This window comes from Equus przewalskii, chromosome 17, assembly GCF_037783145.1.
Source record: "Equus przewalskii isolate Varuska chromosome 17, EquPr2, whole genome shotgun sequence".
Lineage (NCBI taxonomy): Eukaryota > Metazoa > Chordata > Mammalia > Perissodactyla > Equidae > Equus > Equus przewalskii.
In genome coordinates this window covers 81251879-81270946 of record NC_091847.1, presented here as the reverse complement: position 1 = coordinate 81270946, position 19068 = coordinate 81251879, and the positions used below count along the sequence as shown (strand labels likewise).

The 19068-nt window shown below is 49.8% G+C and overlaps 1 protein-coding gene across 2 annotated transcripts; it reads left to right on the top strand.

Moving 5' to 3' along the window:
* Positions 1–16835, top strand: IDH1 (isocitrate dehydrogenase (NADP(+)) 1). Of its 2 annotated transcripts, none has more exons than XM_008506895.2 (10): positions 1–837; positions 1500–1559; positions 3958–4095; positions 6502–6793; positions 8967–9072; positions 10275–10452; positions 11358–11509; positions 13685–13825; positions 14492–14654; positions 15908–16835. In XM_008506895.2, the coding sequence occupies exons 1-10, from the start codon at positions 233–235 to the stop codon at positions 15996–15998; spliced, it is 1926 nt and encodes a 641-aa protein (XP_008505117.2). In that variant the 5' UTR covers positions 1–232; the 3' UTR covers positions 15999–16835. The 2 variants fall into 2 exon arrangements, with proteins under 2 accessions (XP_008505117.2, XP_070437932.1); XM_070581831.1 differs by lacking the exon at positions 1–837 and adding an exon at positions 942–1055.
* The last annotated feature ends 2233 nt before the right edge of the window (positions 16836–19068 follow it).

Genomic DNA, 19068 nt, shown 5'->3' with positions numbered 1-19068 from the left:
GTTTGCCTGGGCTTCGCCGCATCGCGCGTGTGTCCGGTTGCGATTGTTTGGGCTATTCCCGAGTAAACTCCTTTTGAGGGTAAAATAACAGGCGGGCGTGCATTTCAAGTTGACAGCGCTTTGCGCTCCAGCTGAGCCCAGACGCCCCACGCGGCCCCACGCCCGCCACAGCACGCTTCCTTCTGCCACAGGCGTGACCCGTCTCGGGCTCGTCCAGGGCGCAGGCAAGGGGATGGGCCTGGGAACTCGCGGCAGCCGGGCCCTCGTTCGCTGCCAAGCCCGGGGCCCCTGGCGGCGTGGGTCTCGGCAGACCCCGGAGCCCTGGGAGCGCGCCGCGCGGCCCGCTCGCTGCGTGTCCAGCCTGCACGGGGCGTTCGCGTCCTTCCGCCGCGGGGAGCGCCCCGAGTCTAGGGGGCGCCGCAGCCCCTCCCGCACCGGGAGCGCAGGGAAGGCTGACCCGCGGCTTCGCCCCAAGGCTCGGGGACCCGTCCCTGACCCCTGGCCCCGCCCACCTCGGAGAGGTCGGCGCGTGGGATTGGTGGCGTCTCGGGGGCGAGGCCGCAGAAGGGCGTGGCGAGAGCAGGGCCGGGAGGTGGGCGGGGCGGAGGACTGGCCGGGAGGTGGGCTGAGGGGCCTGGCCCCGCCCACCTCGGCGAGATCGGCGCGCGGGATTGGCGGCGTGTCGGGGGCGGGGCCACGGAGTGGGCGTGGCCGGAAAGTGGGCCGAGGGGCCGATCCCGGTGGACAAAAGCCGGCGGCGAAGCCTGCGGGACTGCGCTGCGGTTCCTGCGGAGGCGGTGTCAGGAGCCCGGACGGCGTGTGCCCGCGCGGACTAAGGTGCGGTGCCTGCGGGCTCGAGCGTGTGGGCGGCCTGGCCTGGTCCTCGCCGGTGCACGGGCCGAGCGGCGGCCGGGCGGAGGAGGCGGGGAGGGTGCGGGGTCGGGCGGGGACGACGCCGGGTTGCGCGGGAGGAGGGTGCGGGGGCGCGCGGGGCTGGTGCTTGTGCCGGCACGGAGCGCGGCCGCGGGGGCGGAGACCGAGCAGCCGGGTCGCGGGTTAGTGCACTGACGGCCACAGGCGCTTGTGCGGTCCCGGACTACCGTTCTCTTCCCCGGAGGCCCTTCCGCGTCCCCGGAGGACTCTCCCTGTTCCCGGAGGCCCCGCCGTCCCCGGAGGCCTTTCCCAGTTCCCGGAGGCCCTCCCCGTCCCCGGAGGACCCTCCCCGTCGGCCCTTCCCCGTCCCTGGAGGCACTTCCCCGTCCCTGGAGGCCCTTCCCCGTCCCTGGAGGCCCTTCCCTGTCCCTGGAGGACCTCCCTGTCCCCGGAGGACCCTCCCCGTCCCGAGAGGGCGCCTGCGGACCCGACCCCTCCCCCTGCCCCGGGCGTGCCCCGAGCTGCCTCTTGAGCCGGGCAGACCGGGTAGTCCGGCAGCGTCGATCGGCGCAGTGCTCGGACACAGCAACCTCACGCCAGGTCTCGGTTCTGCTCCGTTCTTCTAGGACAGAGACCGCGCTCGGCGAGTCTGCAGGAGCGAGGGCCGGCGACTGCACGTTGCGAGGGTGAGCACGAGCACTCCCCTTCTGGGCTCTAGGCTGCGGCAGTGCTGCGGGCAGTCGGTCCGGGAGGACTCGGGGGTCCCGGAGGTCTGGGTGGTCCTGAAGGTTCTGGAGGTCTTGGAGGTCTGGGCAGTCCGAAGGTCCAGCAGGTCCCAGAGGTCCGGGAGGGCGGCAGAGGCGCCGCAGGGGAGCAAGTCCAGGGTATTTGCAACAGTAAAGCGCCGCGCTTCCTTGTTTCTTTCAGTCCTGCGACTTCTGTACAAGAGACTACTTTTTGTCCAGAAATGATTGTAGTTTGTGATCTCAGCTAAAGAAAAAAAAAATGTGGCTAAAAATTTGGGGTTGATGAAATAGAATTAAACAGGGTGAGCAGTCTTTTTTCTTAAACTGCTCTGTGAGTCTGGGTTTATTGTCTGCAACTGGACAAGCGGGTCAGGAGATTGGAATTCAGCTGCTTTCACACCACATGAACTGGCCTGTGGGAAAAGTCCTTCCTTTTGAAGTCAGGGTTTGGGCGGTGACAAAATCTGAGGTAGAGAGTAGAGAAGTGAATCCAGTGGAGCCTAAAGCCCAACCCACGAAATTGACATCTAGAAGACATGAAATAATGTCCTGCGTTGTAGTAAACCAGGGTCTACAATGGAGCTTTACTTTTTATTTAAAAGGTGGTAAAATTTTACTGGATAAGAAATGTGAGGAAAACCTGAAATGTTTCAGCTATGCATATTATGAGATGTAGAAAGATTACTGCAGAAGATGTTTGTTTCACCTAAGAAGAAAATACCTAAAAAAGTCCTGTCACTCAGTATTGAAGTTTCAAGTAGCTGTATTTGCCATTAAGGAAAAATAGCCAAGTCATGGCTCTTGCATAATACTGTGTTGGAATACAGCCCTGGAAAGGTGCTATCAAGACCAAGATCAGTTTGCTGCCTCTTTTTTTGTTTTGTTTTGTTTTAAATACAAGGACAGATGTGACAGTGGGGTCAGCATGACTGAACCGTATACTTTAAACTGTATTGCAAATTATACCTGAAATTGCAGATGGGACATAATCCACTCATGCACACCAGTTTGCTTACTGCTTTTATTCAAGTTGAGTTCCAGATGGCTCCCCAGTAATGGCCTAGGGCACCTCCTGAACACCAAGAAGCAGTGTTCTAGAATTGCGCTTTGGGAAGCGAGGATGGTTAGGAATAGATCCTGGCTTGTCACAGGAACTGAGGCATGACATTTTTTTAATTTAAAGGTCAGATGACTTGAGCTTCATTTTTCAAGAGATACTCTTTATAGGCCTCTTACCTAGTAATTTTTAAGTTAGTTCTCCTGACTTTTCCAGGCCTCAGCTGTATCTCAAGGAGATGAAAGCAGTTTGCAGTTATGTTGCTGGAATAAGGAAGTTTCCATCAGAGCATCTTGCAAGGGAACAGGTGCCTGCAGCACCTTAGGGCCCTCCTTTGCCTCTGGGGACACACCTGGGACATGGTGTTGCTTCAAGCCTCAGAGTTTTGCTTCTTCCAAAGGGTGCACCCCGCCCTTTCTAGGAATCAGATCAATTTGTATTTGCTACTCCCACATCCCAGGAAGATATCTTTTCCTGGAACAATTCTGTTTCCCTGTCCTGCCCACTGGCAGCTTACCTTTACCCATGAACAACCAGAAGAACCGTCCAGGAGTTGGGATACTGAGGAACAGGACAGGGACGGGCTTGGACCCTTCTATACACAGATTTCTGTAACGGAGAAATCACCGTTGTATTTAGTGTGACATCCCCAGTATCTACTATTGTCTCTAGGAAAACATAGTTTCTCCAGTAATCCTTCATCTTTCACTTTTAGACTTAAAATTTCCCTAAACATGAGTCACAAGAACTTGTTGAATCTCCTCAAGGGTAGTTGTTTTAGCCAAAACACCCTCTTAAAAGAGGAAAATACTAGCACACATCACCCTGCTCATCCTGAGGGCCCAGTAAAGTGAGGAGTTGGATAGAAGTGTTCAAATAAACATGATATTGTGGAAGTAATCTCATTTTCTAAGACAAACCTACAGTCGAGAATAAGATCCATCATTAAGGGCTTGCTGCAGCATCAGTCTCCCCACACTCCAGCCAGGTGGGCTCGGGAAAGCTGTTCTTTTATCCAAGTAAAATGGAAAAATAATTTCCATCTTACCAGGTTGTTGTGAGGGCTGACTCAGAAACACACCTGCTTTATGTAACATGGTTTATGCAGAGAATGTGTTCAGTTCTAATGGAAAACGTAATTGCTAGTATTGACTTTTTATGCAGTCGGGCTGTTATGAATTGTTCTCTGGTAGTCTCCAGATTGCTTGTATTTTGTTTTTACGCTACAATGAAATAAAATAAATGACAAGATATGTATCATATCTTTTTTTCTTTTTAAAGGTTTACGGAAGTCAAAATGTCTCAAAAAATCCGTGGCGGTTCTGTGGTAGAGATGCAAGGAGATGAAATGACACGAATCATCTGGGAGTTGATTAAAGAGAAACTCATTTTTCCCCACGTGGAGCTGGACTTGCACAGGTGAGGGCATTGCCCTTCCACACGGCAGATGCAGAAGCACACTCCAAGTGGTGTCGGGGTAACCAGCTTTTTACGTAGATACAGCTGTGTCTTGCGAATGACGCTTTCAGGGAGGGCTGCCTAAATATATGTAAAAAAGTCCTCTATTGTAATTGTAACATATTGCTAGAAAAACTGGACCTTTCATTCTGCATCAGAGAAGAATTTTGATGGGAGCAAAGGGATTCTCAGGTCTTTCCAAGCCTCTGCTCCCTGTGCAGGTTTTATCTGTAATAAATCAGTAGCCTCAAGGCACAAGGTACTGGGTGTGCAAGGGAGGGTAACAGAGGTCCTGCTGGTGATACAGTTTTGTCCTTCGAGCTCTGTTTTCTGTCCTCTGCTTCACCACTCAGTGGACCCTTCCCCTTTTCCTTCCTGCCTCTGCCTGCTTCATAAATTGTTAGCACAGAAAGAAGCCTTGAAGTTGTTTGATCAACCCCACCTTTTAGGAGAAGTTCCTCTAAACCTTTTGTCCTAAAGAGTTGAGCCTCTGTTTGCCCTGTGTTGAAAGTATTTGGAGACAGATAAGAAAGTCTCTACGGAATTCTCCCCTTTTTTCCCTGTGATTTCATAAATTTGCTCGTGCTCTTTGTACATTTGAACTAGGTAGAGACAGGATTTTACCAGGGTGAAGTGGCTGAAAACTGGCGTGATAAAGTGGCGAACACCACATTCCAGCCAAACTGCTGGCAACTGTAAGTGTGTTTGCCTTGACCCAGAATTATTCATCAGACTGTGTCCTGAGGACCTGTTGTTTGCTTGTGTATAGACATTTAATTCACATGGTGTCCTTAGGCACCCTTTTTAGTTATCCTAAGCCTTAGCTGTTGATATTGTCTGTACTGCAACCACGAGAAGGAGTGCATACTGCAGAGGTCAACCAAACATGTAGGAAAGGAGCATAAAAATCGTCATCCACGGGGTTAAAGCAGCGTTTTACAAGCACTCTCCTGTGCAGAACTTGACATGGCAACAGGTGGGTTTGCAGAGTTCCTGCTGGTATAGTGGCTGCAAAGAAGCTTTGAGCCTCGTTAGCTTAGAGGCGTCTGGGGTTTTAAAGGACAGTCATTATGCCCAGAAGGAAAAGACTCCCTGCCTGCAGACTAAAGAGTTTTTGGAGGCTCACACAAGTTTTAAGTTGTTCCAAAACTGCTGTTATTATTGTGTGACTCGTTCTTTTTGAGGGGTTCTCTTTGTTTTGGTTTCTGGAGGCTAGATGGTGGTCCAGCCAACTTACTCATTTTTTTCTCTTAGAAACGTTAAGAAGAAAGACAAAAAACCCCCAATTTGCCGGGAGGTTCTTCGGAGGAAAATGTTTCCTGCACACGTGAGAACTGCTGCCACACTCCGTATCTGAGTTAGGAATAGACATTTGTAGATACGCAGCATTTCCTGTGCCCGAAGAGAAGAGGGCAGGGGCTTGGTTAGGCTCGTGCGAATTATTTAAGGACAAAGCAGTTTGGAACTGTTTTTATTTGGAAGTACATCAAGAATGCTATCCTTGCATTTGCGTCTGAGTTGGGATATCTAAGGAGAGGAAAATACAAGAGCAAAAAGGGAAATCTGGAAGCTTAATGGGTCAGCACGCTTTGGAACATGAAAACCTTGTTTAAAGCCTTAGAGAATAAATTGTTACATTACTGTTTTGCTTTTTCTGTTTTTGACAAAGTATTATGTATTTTAGATAAAGCTGTACAGTCATTTTCTGTGCTCCGTGGATCACCTACATTCTCTCCAGCTCTGGGTAACCTGCAGTCTAGGTGTTGGTGTGTAGTGAGCTATCACGCTGGGGTGTATAAAACCGTTGCTGGATTTCATTGCTGATCCAATAAACTGCAGGCTTGTTTCCAGAACAGAGGGACTTGCCCAAGAATTAGGGAAAGGGTCATCGTATGACTAACTAGCGTTAAGGCAGGAATCATTAGCATTTTTGGCACTGATAGGAAGTACAAAAAATCCTTTACACCCTGTGACTCCTTCTGTTTAGAGCACAGTGTTTACTAAGGGAAGAATAAGATGGTGCTTAGGGTACATCTCTATGCTGGCTACATGGAAGGAAGTCTGCACAGGGTTGCTTGAGTGCTGTTGCTGCCTCTGGTGAAGAGCAGGTCAAGGGGCAGCACCGGGGTTGACTTGTAGCCAGCTTCCCACACCGCGCGGCCTAGCCCAGCAAGCCAGCCTTTCTTGGTGCTCTTTGATTGGCGGGTGTGGGTACACTAAGGCTAAACCTTGGCAGGTGCAGGTGCGTTTGCAGGGCAGGCTCTGCGCCATCGGCGTGCATACACTGATGTGTGGTGATGGAGTGGCAGCACCCTCAGTCCCCTGTCAGCCTGTCTGGAAAGTGAGACTCACGATTTCCCCTCCCAGCTATGATTTAGGCATAGAGAATCGAGATGCCACCAATGACCAGGTCACTAAGGATGCCGCAGAAGCCATAAAGAAGTACAACGTGGGTGTCAAGTGTGCTACCATCACCCCTGACGAGAAGAGGGTTGAGGAGTTCAAGCTGAAGCAAATGTGGAAATCGCCAAACGGCACCATCCGAAATATCCTGGGTGGCACTGTCTTCAGGGAGGCCATTATCTGCAAAAATATCCCCCGGCTGGTGAGCGGGTGGGTGAAACCCATCATCATAGGTCGTCATGCTTATGGGGACCAAGTAAGTCCTGTTGGCGTACTTTGATTTTTCACAGCCTTTGGCTGCCTGCAGTTCTGACTTCTGTGTGTTTTATTCTCATCTTTGGTGTCTGTTCCCATTGAGCAAGGTACCAAATTGAGAAACGCATATATATATATCTGTGTGCTTACATGCATTTAGATAGAAGTAAACACAGAAAACTTACAGAGAGGCACCCTCTCAACAAAAATGATTTTTTTTCAGATGTGTTTTTCCTTCATCTTTTTATTAGGTTAAACCATATGATAGTGACATTTTTGTATAGATAACTTCCTCTGGTTCAACCAAATCAGTGGTTCTCAACCCTGGCTGTACAATAGGTTCCCTTTATGGGTTTTCGGTGTTTGTTTTGTTTTGTTTTTTTAAAAAATTTGTTTCTCTGTTTTAATTCCAATGCTTGAGAGGCCCCTGAACCAGCTGGATCTGAGTTCTGTGGGGTTCCAGCGTTTTAAAGCTCCAGGTGATTCTGATGTGCAGACTGGGTTGAGAACTACCGAAGATCATATTAAGCATGATCTCTTCATGCATAAGGGAAAACTGGCTCAGTAGTTGAAAGCAGTCTCTTTAAAGCATTCCTTTCCTACTTGGAAAAAAAAGTATAGTTTCTGTACTTCTGCGCAAAGTAGGCTTCTTGCCAAATTAAACAGAAAGTTGCCAGCTAAGCAAAATCAAAATTCTGACCTTCATAGCAGCTTACATCTTAAAAGAGGCTTGAAAACAAGAGTCCCTAATGCTGAAATCCAAGGGCTTTGATATGGTCGTCCTTAAAAACAGTGTGGCCTGGACAGACCACTCTGTTCCTGGGGACAGGGTCCCCCCGGTCCTCAAGGGCTGTTCACTTTGTGCTACCCTGTGGCTCCGACTTCCCTTCCTCCTGCACACTCCCTTCCCAGGTGCCCCCCAGAGGCCCAGGAAAGGCCCAGGGTACTGCGAACCCACTAATCCTGGAACACCAGTCTAAGTTCTTACAAGTTCAGTGATGTCTTTTTTGTCCTAGCTCCTTTTTTATTGTTTTGGTGTCGGTCACTTGGATGAATGGTCGTTCCATATATTAAAGTCCAGATTGAAAATTCCAACCCTCAGGTTGGTTGTCTGACCCTTCAGATTTGCTGAAACCTGTACAAAGCATTTATGCAGCTTGAGGGCCTCGGTGTCCTCCTTTGAGAAATGGGAGTAAATTACCCCTTGTAGTGAAGGGCTTCCTATGTCAGGAGTATCCCGCTAGACTAGATGTTGCATAGACTGTCTGACAGGTCTTTACTGCTGCGCTCGTCTTACTCTACACAGACGTGAACGTGTGGGTGCAGCTGCATGACTGGGCCCTGCCTCTGGGAGTCTTCTGGGTCGCTGGAGGGGCCCAGGGCAGCAGGGTTGATGGGTGTCTAGTGCAGGGGGCACATCTCTCCACTGGAGAGCTCACACACATGAGAGAGGCGCTGTCCTTGGATGGCCCTTTCCTGAGGGTCATCACCCGGCCACAGCTGCTTCCAGAACGAGTGCTTCACATAGACAAGTCCTGGGCCTGTCATTGTGAAGAGACTGAGGACTGGACCCCTAGTCTTTGCCCCCTGATGTGTTATTTCCACTGTGTCACAGTCCCTCCCCATAGGGCTGATGTAAGAATCAAATGAGGGGATGAGATGACACAGGTTAGTTACTTAAAGCCTCTGTCACAGAGCGAGGACAAGGCATTGGCTCTCCCACTGTCATCTTCAGTGCCACAGCCACGGTGTCATCACCCATAGACACCCCCGGCCTCCAGGTCACAGCCCCTTCTCTTCCTCTGTCATCCTGCAGTGTGTTTTTTCTGTGCCCCTTTTGACACCTGAAAAGCTCTTATGTTCTCACTCTTATGTCTTTGTTAGGACGTAAGCTTCCTAAGGGAAGAGACTTCTGTTGTTCTCTCCATATCAGTGCTCAGAAAACTGCCTGTGAGGGAGGCACCCAGTAAAAACTGATTTGTGATGTGCACTGCCACTCACCAGCATGGGGACTTGGGACCTCTCCTCCCCACCTCTCCAGTAAAGGAAGGTTGAACCACACAGCCCCGTTGGTCTGGGTGTCTTCCAGCTCCCTAGTCTATGAGTTCTTTTCCTTCTTTGTAAATCTTGTCAGGATGGTTTCTTTTCTTCATGCCTTTTCTTCCCCTACACAGTACAGAGCAACCGATTTTGTTGTTCCTGGGCCCGGAAGAGTAGAGATAACCTACACACCGAGTGATGGATCCCAGAAAAGGACCTACCTGGTACATAACTTTGAAGGTATGTCTAAGTCCGTCATGAGCTACATCTTTTATTTTTTACAGTTCATTTAACAACATTATTACTGGTTTTTTAAAGTTAGTTGTATGGCTGCCTAAAAGTACAGCCTGAATCCACAGCATTTCTGCAGGACTCAAAATCTAACATAGAAAGTAGCTGGCTTCCGTGCCTTCTGTGGCGTGGATAAAGCACAGAAGGAGCTGCCACTTGTAGATGACTGTGTATTTCTCTGGAAACACGGGGGGGCAGGACTCCGTAGCACACGAATTCTCTAACTTAAACGCTAATAGCCCCAAATCACCTGTCATGTAATCCTGCCCTTTGGTCTGGTAGGGTTGGTATCTGAAAATGATTGTCGTATATTTCCTGAAATTTTCTTCTTGCCCTTCTGGTTATTCTGTGAAAGTGAAATGTTTGTTTTTGCCTCTTCTTTCCCACCGTCCTGCTGCTTCGCAGGTCCATTTTGGCAAATTGCACTCAAAAGTTGTTGAAAGAACAGAGGACCATCTTTCCACCTATTAAAGTTGTCAGAAGTACTCACACAAACAAAAACTCAAAACACTCAGGTTTTGTTTTCCTTGCCTCCTCTGAATAAGTCCATGTTAACGGAACCTGGTTCTGCTGGTTTCAGCGCCTTTCCCGTTCTGAGCCCCACTGGCCCTGGAATTCTGTCTTCAGTAATAACAGAGTCCCACCAGTAAGAGCTGTGAGGCCCCAGTGATTCCGTGCGGCATGCGTACTTCTGCCAGTGACAGTGTAAACTGTCAGTGTCCTCCAGGAGATTGTGAGAATGTTCTTTCAGTGTTTGAAGTGCAGATTGTTCTCAGTGGCTGAGGACTGGGTTGCACACTTAGAGTTTAAAATACGTGTTTGATTTAAAAAGTATGAAAAGATAGCTTAAAAATCACCCACCCTTTCCTGGGTGTATTTCTGGTCTATATCACAAGTTTTTGGTATTTCGGTGTCTCCAGGATCCTGAAGACCATGTTTTTATCGTTTCTTTTGCCCTTTCAGAACAAGCTAGAATACCCTCATCTAGAACTGACTGCCCTGCAGTCATGAGCCTCAGAAACTCCTGGATGTCCACCTGGGAGCCTGGGCACGGCCGTGGGGCTGGGAATTGGGTGTCTTGTGGTGAGTGGATTTGGACGCGGGTGAGTGTAACCGTGTCCCTCCTCCTCTTCTCTCCTCGCGTCCCACAGAGGGCGGCGGCGTGGCCATGGGGATGTACAATCAAGACAAGTCCATCGAAGATTTTGCACACAGCTCTTTCCAGATGGCTCTGTCTAAGAGCTGGCCCCTGTATCTGAGCACCAAGAACACTATTCTGAAGAAATACGACGGACGTTTCAAAGACATCTTTCAGGAGATATATGACAAGTAACTACAGTTCATTTTTTCCTTTTTCTTTTTTCTCAAGGTGGCATTTACAGTATAGAATTTGCATCATTATTACTTTGATTCTGGGACAACTTAAGTGAAAACCATCACTATCCCTTAAAGATAAGGGCAAAACTGAGATTTAGCAGGAGTGAAACAAAACCACTCCTCAGTTGCTTTTAGAAGGTAAATGTGTCCTCAAATAAGGGTCCCACGTTTACTTTTCTCGGAGCAGAATTGTTTGTTTGAATAGAGGTACCGTGTTGGTGATAGAAGGTTCTCGTCTTCAGGGTGTGAGTGTCTGCGTGGCCCAGTCACATTCTTCCTGAAGTGGAGTCTGTGCTTAGACTCTGCTTCAGTGGGGACGTTTGGACTTAAGTCTACATTTGTAGTGACTGTGGGTTCAACTACACGTGAGCATATGTTAAATTTAAGATGCGTAACTCCCTCTAGGCTGCAAGTGTGCAGGCCAGGGCTCAGAGTCTGGATCTCTTTTGTGAGGCCTTTTAATTCCTCTTCCCGCTCCCTCTCTGCACCACGCCTGGCAGCTGCCCTGTCTCCTGAACGGCATCAAGTGGTGGAACAGGCTCCCCACCGCCCCTCGTTGCATGCTGACAGCGAGCTGCGTCTCCAGAATCTGGCCGGCAGTATGCAGAGCACTGAGCGTGGGAAGTAATGCACTGCCTGGACGCTGCTGGCTCGTTCATCCAGCCTCACGGGTGGGGAGATCCGGGCTTCACAGCTAGAAAATGATTGGCGGAGTTTGAGCCCATGTCTGTCAAGTGCCCCAGTTTGTGCTGCTTCTAGTAAAAAATGCTGCTCCCAGCACACCCTACCCTTGGAGAGCAGAGGGTGTCCTACAAAACCGGTTTCTTCTTTTGTTCTCTTTCTCTCTCATTTCTTAGGCAGTACAGATCCCAGTTTGAAGCCCAGAAGATCTGGTATGAGCATAGGCTCATCGATGACATGGTGGCCCAAGCTATGAAGTCGGAGGGCGGCTTCATCTGGGCCTGTAAGAACTACGACGGCGACGTGCAGTCAGACTCCGTGGCCCAAGGTGGGGAGCTAGGGGGCCCAGGACAGGGCGTGGCCTCAGTCCTCCGGTTTGGGAAAGGGATGGTGCTGTCCTCTCTGTAAAATCATGAAGGGTCCACCCTCTCAGCGGACAGATGAGGAAATGGAGCTCAGACATGGGAAGCGACTTTTCTCAAGTCACAGGAAGTAACTCAGTGGGTCGACACGCTGCGCTCTAGCCTTAGGTGTTGACACGGTTTCTCTCTCAAACCTTTTCTCCCCTTGAAGTTTCAGCACCTCCAACAGGCTGACTTGAAGCCACTCGCTTCCCTCTGCTGCTTTCCCTCTGATGAGAATTTGTGTAAAAGGCCAGGGCACTCGATCGGGCGGGAGAGGCGAGTCAGTGTCTTGGGCCTCTCATCTCCAGGGGCTCCTCCATCGCCCGCTCATCTGGCAGCAGGTGCTAATCTTGCCCTGCCAGCCCTGACACTCTTCTGGGCCTGTGTAAAGCACACTTTACCGCTGGCTTTCAAGACGCAGGATCGAGCAGAGACGCCCGGAGCTCTTCACAGAAACTGCGGGGACCAGGGCTTCCTGCCGATGCCATGGCCACCCACAGACGCCTCCCGTCCCTGCCGCCCCGGCACCCAGTTGCCCTCCAGTCCCTACCCCCGCAGCTCTAAACTGGAGTCTCCCCTGGCAGATGCGCGTGGGTTTATACTGCGTTTTCCCTCCCAGCAAGTACTACTTTTTCTCTGTCTTACGGACAGTTAAGCATCTCCTGTCAGTTTGAGAGTCAGTAGACCAACTGGTGAAAGGCAACTTTGTGTCAGATAAGTGGGTCGCACCGCTCTCGGCTCGCCCTCCTCCGTGTCCGAATCCTGCCGTTGCTGTGCCGAGGGTGGTGGGGAAGGAGCGTCACTCTGGTGGCTCACGCGGGCCAGGGAAGCAGTTCCTCATGGCCCGAATCATTTCACTGTTTCTGAATGTCCTTGCGGCAACGGGAAGAGAGTACTGGAGGGACGTTTCCAATGTGGATGTCAAGTTGTGGGGGCGCACCCGGCTTCGAAGTAGGAGTTCTGATGTGCGGCGTCCAGCAGGGCGCAGATGAGATAGCTGGGCCCAGCTGGGGACGAAGATGACCTCGAGGAACTAAACAGAGTGCGGGCGGCAGAGCTGTCCTCACATCGGGTCTTTTCTAGAGGCAAGAACAACTTTGGGTTCACACCCAACGTGTCATTACGTCCTCAGTTCTGACAGTGGTACCAATTAGTGTCTTCTGATATTATTAGAGAGACAGACTCACCGCAGCTGTGGTCCTAGACTCCAGTCAATGAGTATCCGAGGGTGTGCCGAGGCCCCAGACCCACACAGTAGTACGAGAGGAGCGAGCGATCCCACGCGGGAATCTCTGATGTGCTCAAAGATGAGCAAAGAAGGTTGATTACTCTCAAACCAGCCTATTACAAATTTGCACTATTGGGAGGTAGCAAAAATGGAGAAAAGCATTCTTTGATTCGAGTGTAAAAGAGTAGTGAAAGAAGAAAATCAATCGTGTGGACTTAAAAGTTGACCTGTGGTTCTCTGGATAGGAAACCACAGAACAGAATTGTTTTGTTGGTACCGTTAAGAGAGAAGGAAGAACAATGGGATGTTCTTGGGTCCATCCCACCCTGTTTCCAGCCTGCCTTTTCTCGCCAGTCCCAGCGAGTCTGTGAGCATCTCGATGGCCGGAGGCAATGCTCTTTAATCTTTACTTTCCCAGAAGAGCAGAGCATCTGCACTGGAGGCTGACAGTCGTGTACTGAGCTCTCACTCTGTGCAGGTACTGTTCTAAGGAATGTGAATAGGTATTCATGTGAGTGTTCATCTAATTCTCCCAACAGCCTGGTGAAGTAGGTGCTTTTATTCTATTTCCCAGGTAGGAAAACAGCCACCGTGGCCAGGAAGCCACAGAAAGAGGGTGGAATGCAGCCCTCCCTCCAGGACAGGTGCCCCTGAGAGAAGAGTGAGGCAGTGCCCCTCCCAGACTCTGGCTCTGAGGTCTGGAGTGGGGACCCTGCCTTCTCACAGGCAGGAGGATTACTGATAACCCCACAGGCTCGAGTTTATTTTGTTTCCCGAAACCTGTCAAGATTAAGTCACTGGCTCTCATCTCTAAGAAATGCGGTACTGTCTGTGCAGTGGAACCCAGCACCTTGTCCTCTGCCCCTTACAGGATATGGCTCTCTCGGCATGATGACCAGCGTGCTGGTTTGTCCAGATGGCAAGACCGTGGAAGCAGAGGCTGCGCACGGCACCGTGACACGCCACTACCGCATGTACCAGAAAGGACAGGAGACGTCCACCAACCCCATTGGTAAGATGCGTTTATGCAACAGTGATTTCCAACCAGAGTGGAGGTCTCCAAGGACTCCGTGTTCCCTTGGCTGCCCAACACCTTGTGTGTAAAATTGTCACCCGACAGCTGACGTGCTCTCCTGATGCAAGCTGTTTTAATATGCTTCTTGAAATACACACAGGTGTATGTTTTTCCATTCTGTGGGAGAATACACATTACAGAGAAAAATGTCAGCTAGCATTTTCCTTTTCCTCTGGTGCAGTGAAATGTCACATGTGGCTAAGAATCTAAAGCCACATGGATAGACCCTCTAGCCAGATTTCAAGGACAGCCCTTTAAAGAGAGATTACAGCCTGGAAAGAGAAGAGGAGACCAAGACAGACACGAGGTAGAAGAGATTGTGACCCTTTCCAACTAGTAAATAAATGCCTTAAGCTTCAAGTGCTGCTGCCACACCATGAACATGGGCTTTCTTAACGCTCCAACAAAACCCAGAACATTTCTTCTGCAAAAATGCAGATTTTTTTTTAAGTTTCTATTTGGTAAAATATTTCCGTGTCCTAAAGCTTATAGCTCCTGTGGATGTCATCTGATGAGGTCAGTCACCTAAACAAAAAACTTGTTGTGTTTTTGAGAATCCCTCCAACTGGGGTGATTGAAGTGTGCTCTTTTCTTCTCTTTCAGCTTCCATTTTTGCCTGGACCAGAGGGTTGGCCCACAGAGCCAAGCTCGATAACAACAAAGAGCTCGGCTTCTTCGCAAAGGCCTTGGAAGACGTCTGCGTTGAGACCATTGAGGCTGGCTTCATGACCAAGGACTTGGCTGCTTGTATTAAAGGTTTACCCAAGTGAGTATAAGACGCCCTGGGCTCTGGTCAGATTGCCACTGAGCCTCTCAGGCTCACAGCGTCCGTGCTTGTGGAATTTTGTGAATCATCCTTCATCACCTGGCTCGGGAGTCGGGAGACACTGTAAATGTAAATGGTCAGGTGGAAAAGCTTTCAGGCTTTTGGAACATACAGCCTTTTCAAAACTAGGCAGCTGCTGAACTTTGCCTCTGATGCAGGAGCTGGTGGGTGTGGCGGCCTCCCCATGGGACTGCAGGGTCACCTGCAGCCTGGACCGTGTCCACGTGCTGAGCTGGGTTGCTGCCCCTTGATCTGGTTGACGATCATTGGTGACAATGAAGGAGATTATAGACAGTTAGAAACAGGGACCGTGAGGCTGTTTGATTCCACCTCTCTCTTTTCCTCAGTTTACAGATCCAGCACAAGTGTTAGATCCCAGTCGACCACCATCCCTCCTTAGGCACCTAACCAGGGGTCAGACGCTTGAGGGCCCGTGTATGACCCAGGACTTTTCTGGAACACGTAGCCCAGATCCCGGCTGGATTAGCTGCCAGTCAGAGACTCCTCCCTCAGAGTCATTGCTAGTTACTCTGCATCACGTCCAGAAGCACAATCTCACGCCCTCCCGTGTCTCCCCTGCGTCCTCAGAGAGCTCAGTCGGGGTCAGTGCACCTGCTAGTGGGACAGACTCAGTCTTAAATTTCCAGCAAGCACGCTGTGTTGGACCCATTCCTAGCAGGGTGTCACCTTTGCAGCCCGTTTGACTAGGCAGCTGCCAGCATGATGCTGTTAGCTAGTCCTCATCTTTTGTTTTTTAAGTAAGACACTGATTGATATAAGAGCATTAAAACTCTTTTTTTAAGGACAGATGACAGTTTGTGGGGATGTGAGTAGAAGCTTGGCTGTACTCTCAGGAGGTTTTGTTTTTAAGAGGGGGGAAAAAGAAGTGGGTGGTTTCTGCTCCTGGGCATTCGTCTGAACCACAGCTCCGTGACAGTGGTACCACAAAGCCGCGTGGCACGGAGCCTGCTGTGCGTGCATGCAGCCGAGCCGCCTCCGCAGGCCGCCTGTGGCCTGGGTCCACCCCGTGAACCTTGAGCACAGTCATCCGCCATAAATTCATAGCTTAACATTAACCGATTTTCTTCCAGAAATAGGTGGAATGCTAGGAAGTGGCATGTCTAGGGCTTTTCCTCTTCCTGCTACCAGACCAGAGACAAACTAAATCGCCTTCTTTCTTCCTCCCCTGCCAGCGTGCAGCGTTCCGACTACCTGAATACGTTTGAGTTCATGGACAAGCTCGGAGAAAACTTGAAGATAAAACTGGCGCAGGCCAAACTCTGAGGTCGCTCCCCGGCCGGGGCGGATGAGGGCTGTGGCAGCCGGTCCACTGGTTTACATCTTTCTGTGTAACACTCAAGGGTAAAGGCAGAATCAATTTTGTATTTTGTTTAGAAGCCAGAGTTTATCTTTTCTATAAGTTTACAGCATTTTTCTTGTGTACGGTTATGCCACCTTCATGGACAAGGCAGGGGACTTTTTAAAATTTTACTTTATTTTCTACTAGGAGCCTAGGAATTACTTTAGTAATCATTTGTACTAAATGTCACTTTTCTCATGTTCGATATAAATGACCAAAATAAAGAAGGCTAGAAAGGGAAAGCTGTAGCCAGAGTGTTGTTCCCTAAGATACGTGTAAAGCTGAGATCGCTCCCTCCCTGCCCTCCGTGGCCCGGCACGGGGTGGTCTTGGTGTGACAGACGTCCCGTCATGTGGGGGTGAGCTGTACTTCGACTTGGCATGATTTGGAATGCAGAGCGTGGGTGTGGTTCAGACGTGTTGAAGACACAGCACTCGTTTTGTAAAGAGCTCCTGTTAAGTGTTTCCAAAATGCTGAATAGTTTTGAGGCCGCTGGAGGGTTTGGAACCCAGAGCAAATACTCCCCAGGGGTTTGTCCCCTGTGTCTGCCACCGCGTCCTGGCCCCGTGTGCTCCGCGTGTTCCGTGCCCCCAGCAGCACGTCCCACCCAAGTGCAGTGACAAGCTGCTCCTCCTAGCCCTTCTGCCGGCCTGTTTTATTTCCTTGATGTAAATATGATTTTCCAGAGGTTGATTGTAAACACTGTGCTAGTCCTGTTCTCCACCTAAACTATTGATTTTAATTAAAATCAAGTGCCGACACTCGTCTGCTGAGTTCTTACTCCTCCAGCGTACTTCGGTTGCCGGCACCGAGCCAGGTGCCAGCCTTGGGAATTTGGCTGTAAAAGTCTCTGCCCTCAAGGAGTTTACTGTGGGGAAATGGACGGGGGAACAGACTGAGATTCAGATCTTACAGGGAAGGGAAAGAGGACAAAGGCAGGACACGGGGGGGGGAACATGGAACAAGAGGGAGCCGTGTCAACACGCGTGCGCAGGAGTCTAGGTGTTGTCATGTAACTTAACACTGAGCAAACGAGACTTAGGAAGGGAGCGGCATGGTCATACTTTCATTTTAAAAATCGCGCTCTGGGCAGCTTGTATGGAGAACGGGCAGGAGAGCAGGGAGTGCTGGGTCCAGCTGAGGAAGGGAGACCCGGTCCGAGGCTGCCGCATCCTCCAGGTGGCAGACGAGGACCTGAGCTAGGACAGCGGCACGGAGGACGGAGAGAGCTGGGTGGACCTGAGAAGAATGCTGGACGGGTGGGGATTGATTATCCCTGGAGATGTGGGGGTTGAGGAAGAGGAACGAGTCACAGGGGTGTCCCATGTTTCCAACTCCATACCTGGGAAGGCTGGTCCACATCCCAGCATCGTCGGTGTATCGTGGGGAAGGGAATGGAAGCATCGAGAGGAGCTGTATCAGGTTCACACAGCACAGCAGTGCCGTGGGGCCTGGGACCCAGGAATCTACATCGCTGGGCTGGGGCTCTTTCTACTACACGTGGATGTGTCCAGGTTTGGATGGAAGAAGAATGAATCACATGGAACACAGTGATAGCATGGCGTGGGGCTGGGTGATCTTAAATCACCCTCTGGCACTTAGACATCCTGGAGTCTCTCAGACAAGCAGTGGCAGCAGCAGCCCTGATCCAATACCCGTCAGATCCAGCATTTGGCCGAGAACCAGTGAAGGTTCTAAAATAACCAGCAAATGAACAGATGTGACCAGTACGTCCAGCAGCTAATGATTCACTGTATAACAGCATCACGGTCAGAATTGTCGACCAGGAAAGTGACCGCTGCTTCATAGCGCTGACAGCAGCAGGTCCAGCAACACGAGCTGAGGGTTCCAGACGTCGAAAAGCTGTCAACTGCAAATGCCCTTTCTTAAGGGGAATTTTTAACTAAAAATATTTAAAATTTAATCTTGACAGTTAGAATCACAGCTCCCCTGTATTCTTGCCTGATGTGTTCAGTCCTCCTAAGACACTCCTGACAGGTGATTTCTCATCCTCCACTTGAATATTCATATCGTAAAAATTTCCCCAAATTAAGGGTCTTGTCTCTCCCTGTTAAGACAATTAGAACTAAAATAAAAAATGAGGAAAACTTTGAATGGTTATGAAAATACTGATAAGAATTTTGTACTTTCCTCACCTCTCTAGAGGTTTGTTTCCTAGTCCCCGTGTTTCATGTTAGGGATGACGTAGCTTCCAAATGGCTAATTCCTCCGGAACAAGGACTCAAACACTGAATTTGTGTGGTATCTCAGACTCCAAAAGAGTGAATTTTGCAGACATTGTAGCATTGTTTGTAACTTTTAATTTTGATATTATTGCAAATTTACAGAAAAATTGTTAAGGATAGTGTGAGGAAATCCCATAATCCTTTACCAATTTTTTACTTTGCACCATTTCTTATATCGTTCTCTCTCCATACACACTTTTTTTTTCCTGAACCATTTCAGAGTAATTTTAAGACATTGTGTCCCTTTACCCCTAAATATTCCAGTGTGTATTTCCTAACAACAACAAGGATATTCTTGTATCTAACCACAATGTGATTATCAGCATCGGGAAATTTAACATTTAACACATGTTACAGCCCCTATTGAAGTTTCAGCAGCTGCTCCGGTAATCGTTATAGCCTCCCCTCCAAGATCCAGTCCTGCATCATATGTTGCATTTGGTTGTCATGTCTCTTGTCTCCTTTTGTCTGAAACTGTTCCTAAGCCTTTCTTTGGCTTTCTAGACCTTGATGTTTCTTAAGAGTACAGGCTACTTATTTTGTAGAAAGTCCCTAAATTTGAGCTTGGCTGATGTCTCCTTGCAATTAGATTCAAGTTATGCGTTTGTGGAAGAAACGCTGTGAGGTGATGGAGCACCTTCTCAGTGTGTGATGGGGAGGAGAGGGGGTGGACGCAGGGCGTTGGTGTCCCGGTATTGGTGAAGTTCACTTTGGTCGTTTGGTTAAGGTGGGAGCTGCCTTGCTTCTC

Coding starts and splice junctions, on each gene's coding strand:
- IDH1 (XM_008506895.2), top strand. CDS start 233: ATGGGCCTGGGAACTCGCGGCAGCCGGGCCCTCGTTCGCTGCCAAGCC. Junction 10,453..11,357: donor TTTCAGGAGATATATGACAA/GTAACTACAGTT, acceptor CTCATTTCTTAG/GCAGTACAGATCCCAGTTTG. Junction 13,826..14,491: donor GACGTCCACCAACCCCATTG/GTAAGATGCGTT, acceptor CTTCTCTTTCAG/CTTCCATTTTTGCCTGGACC.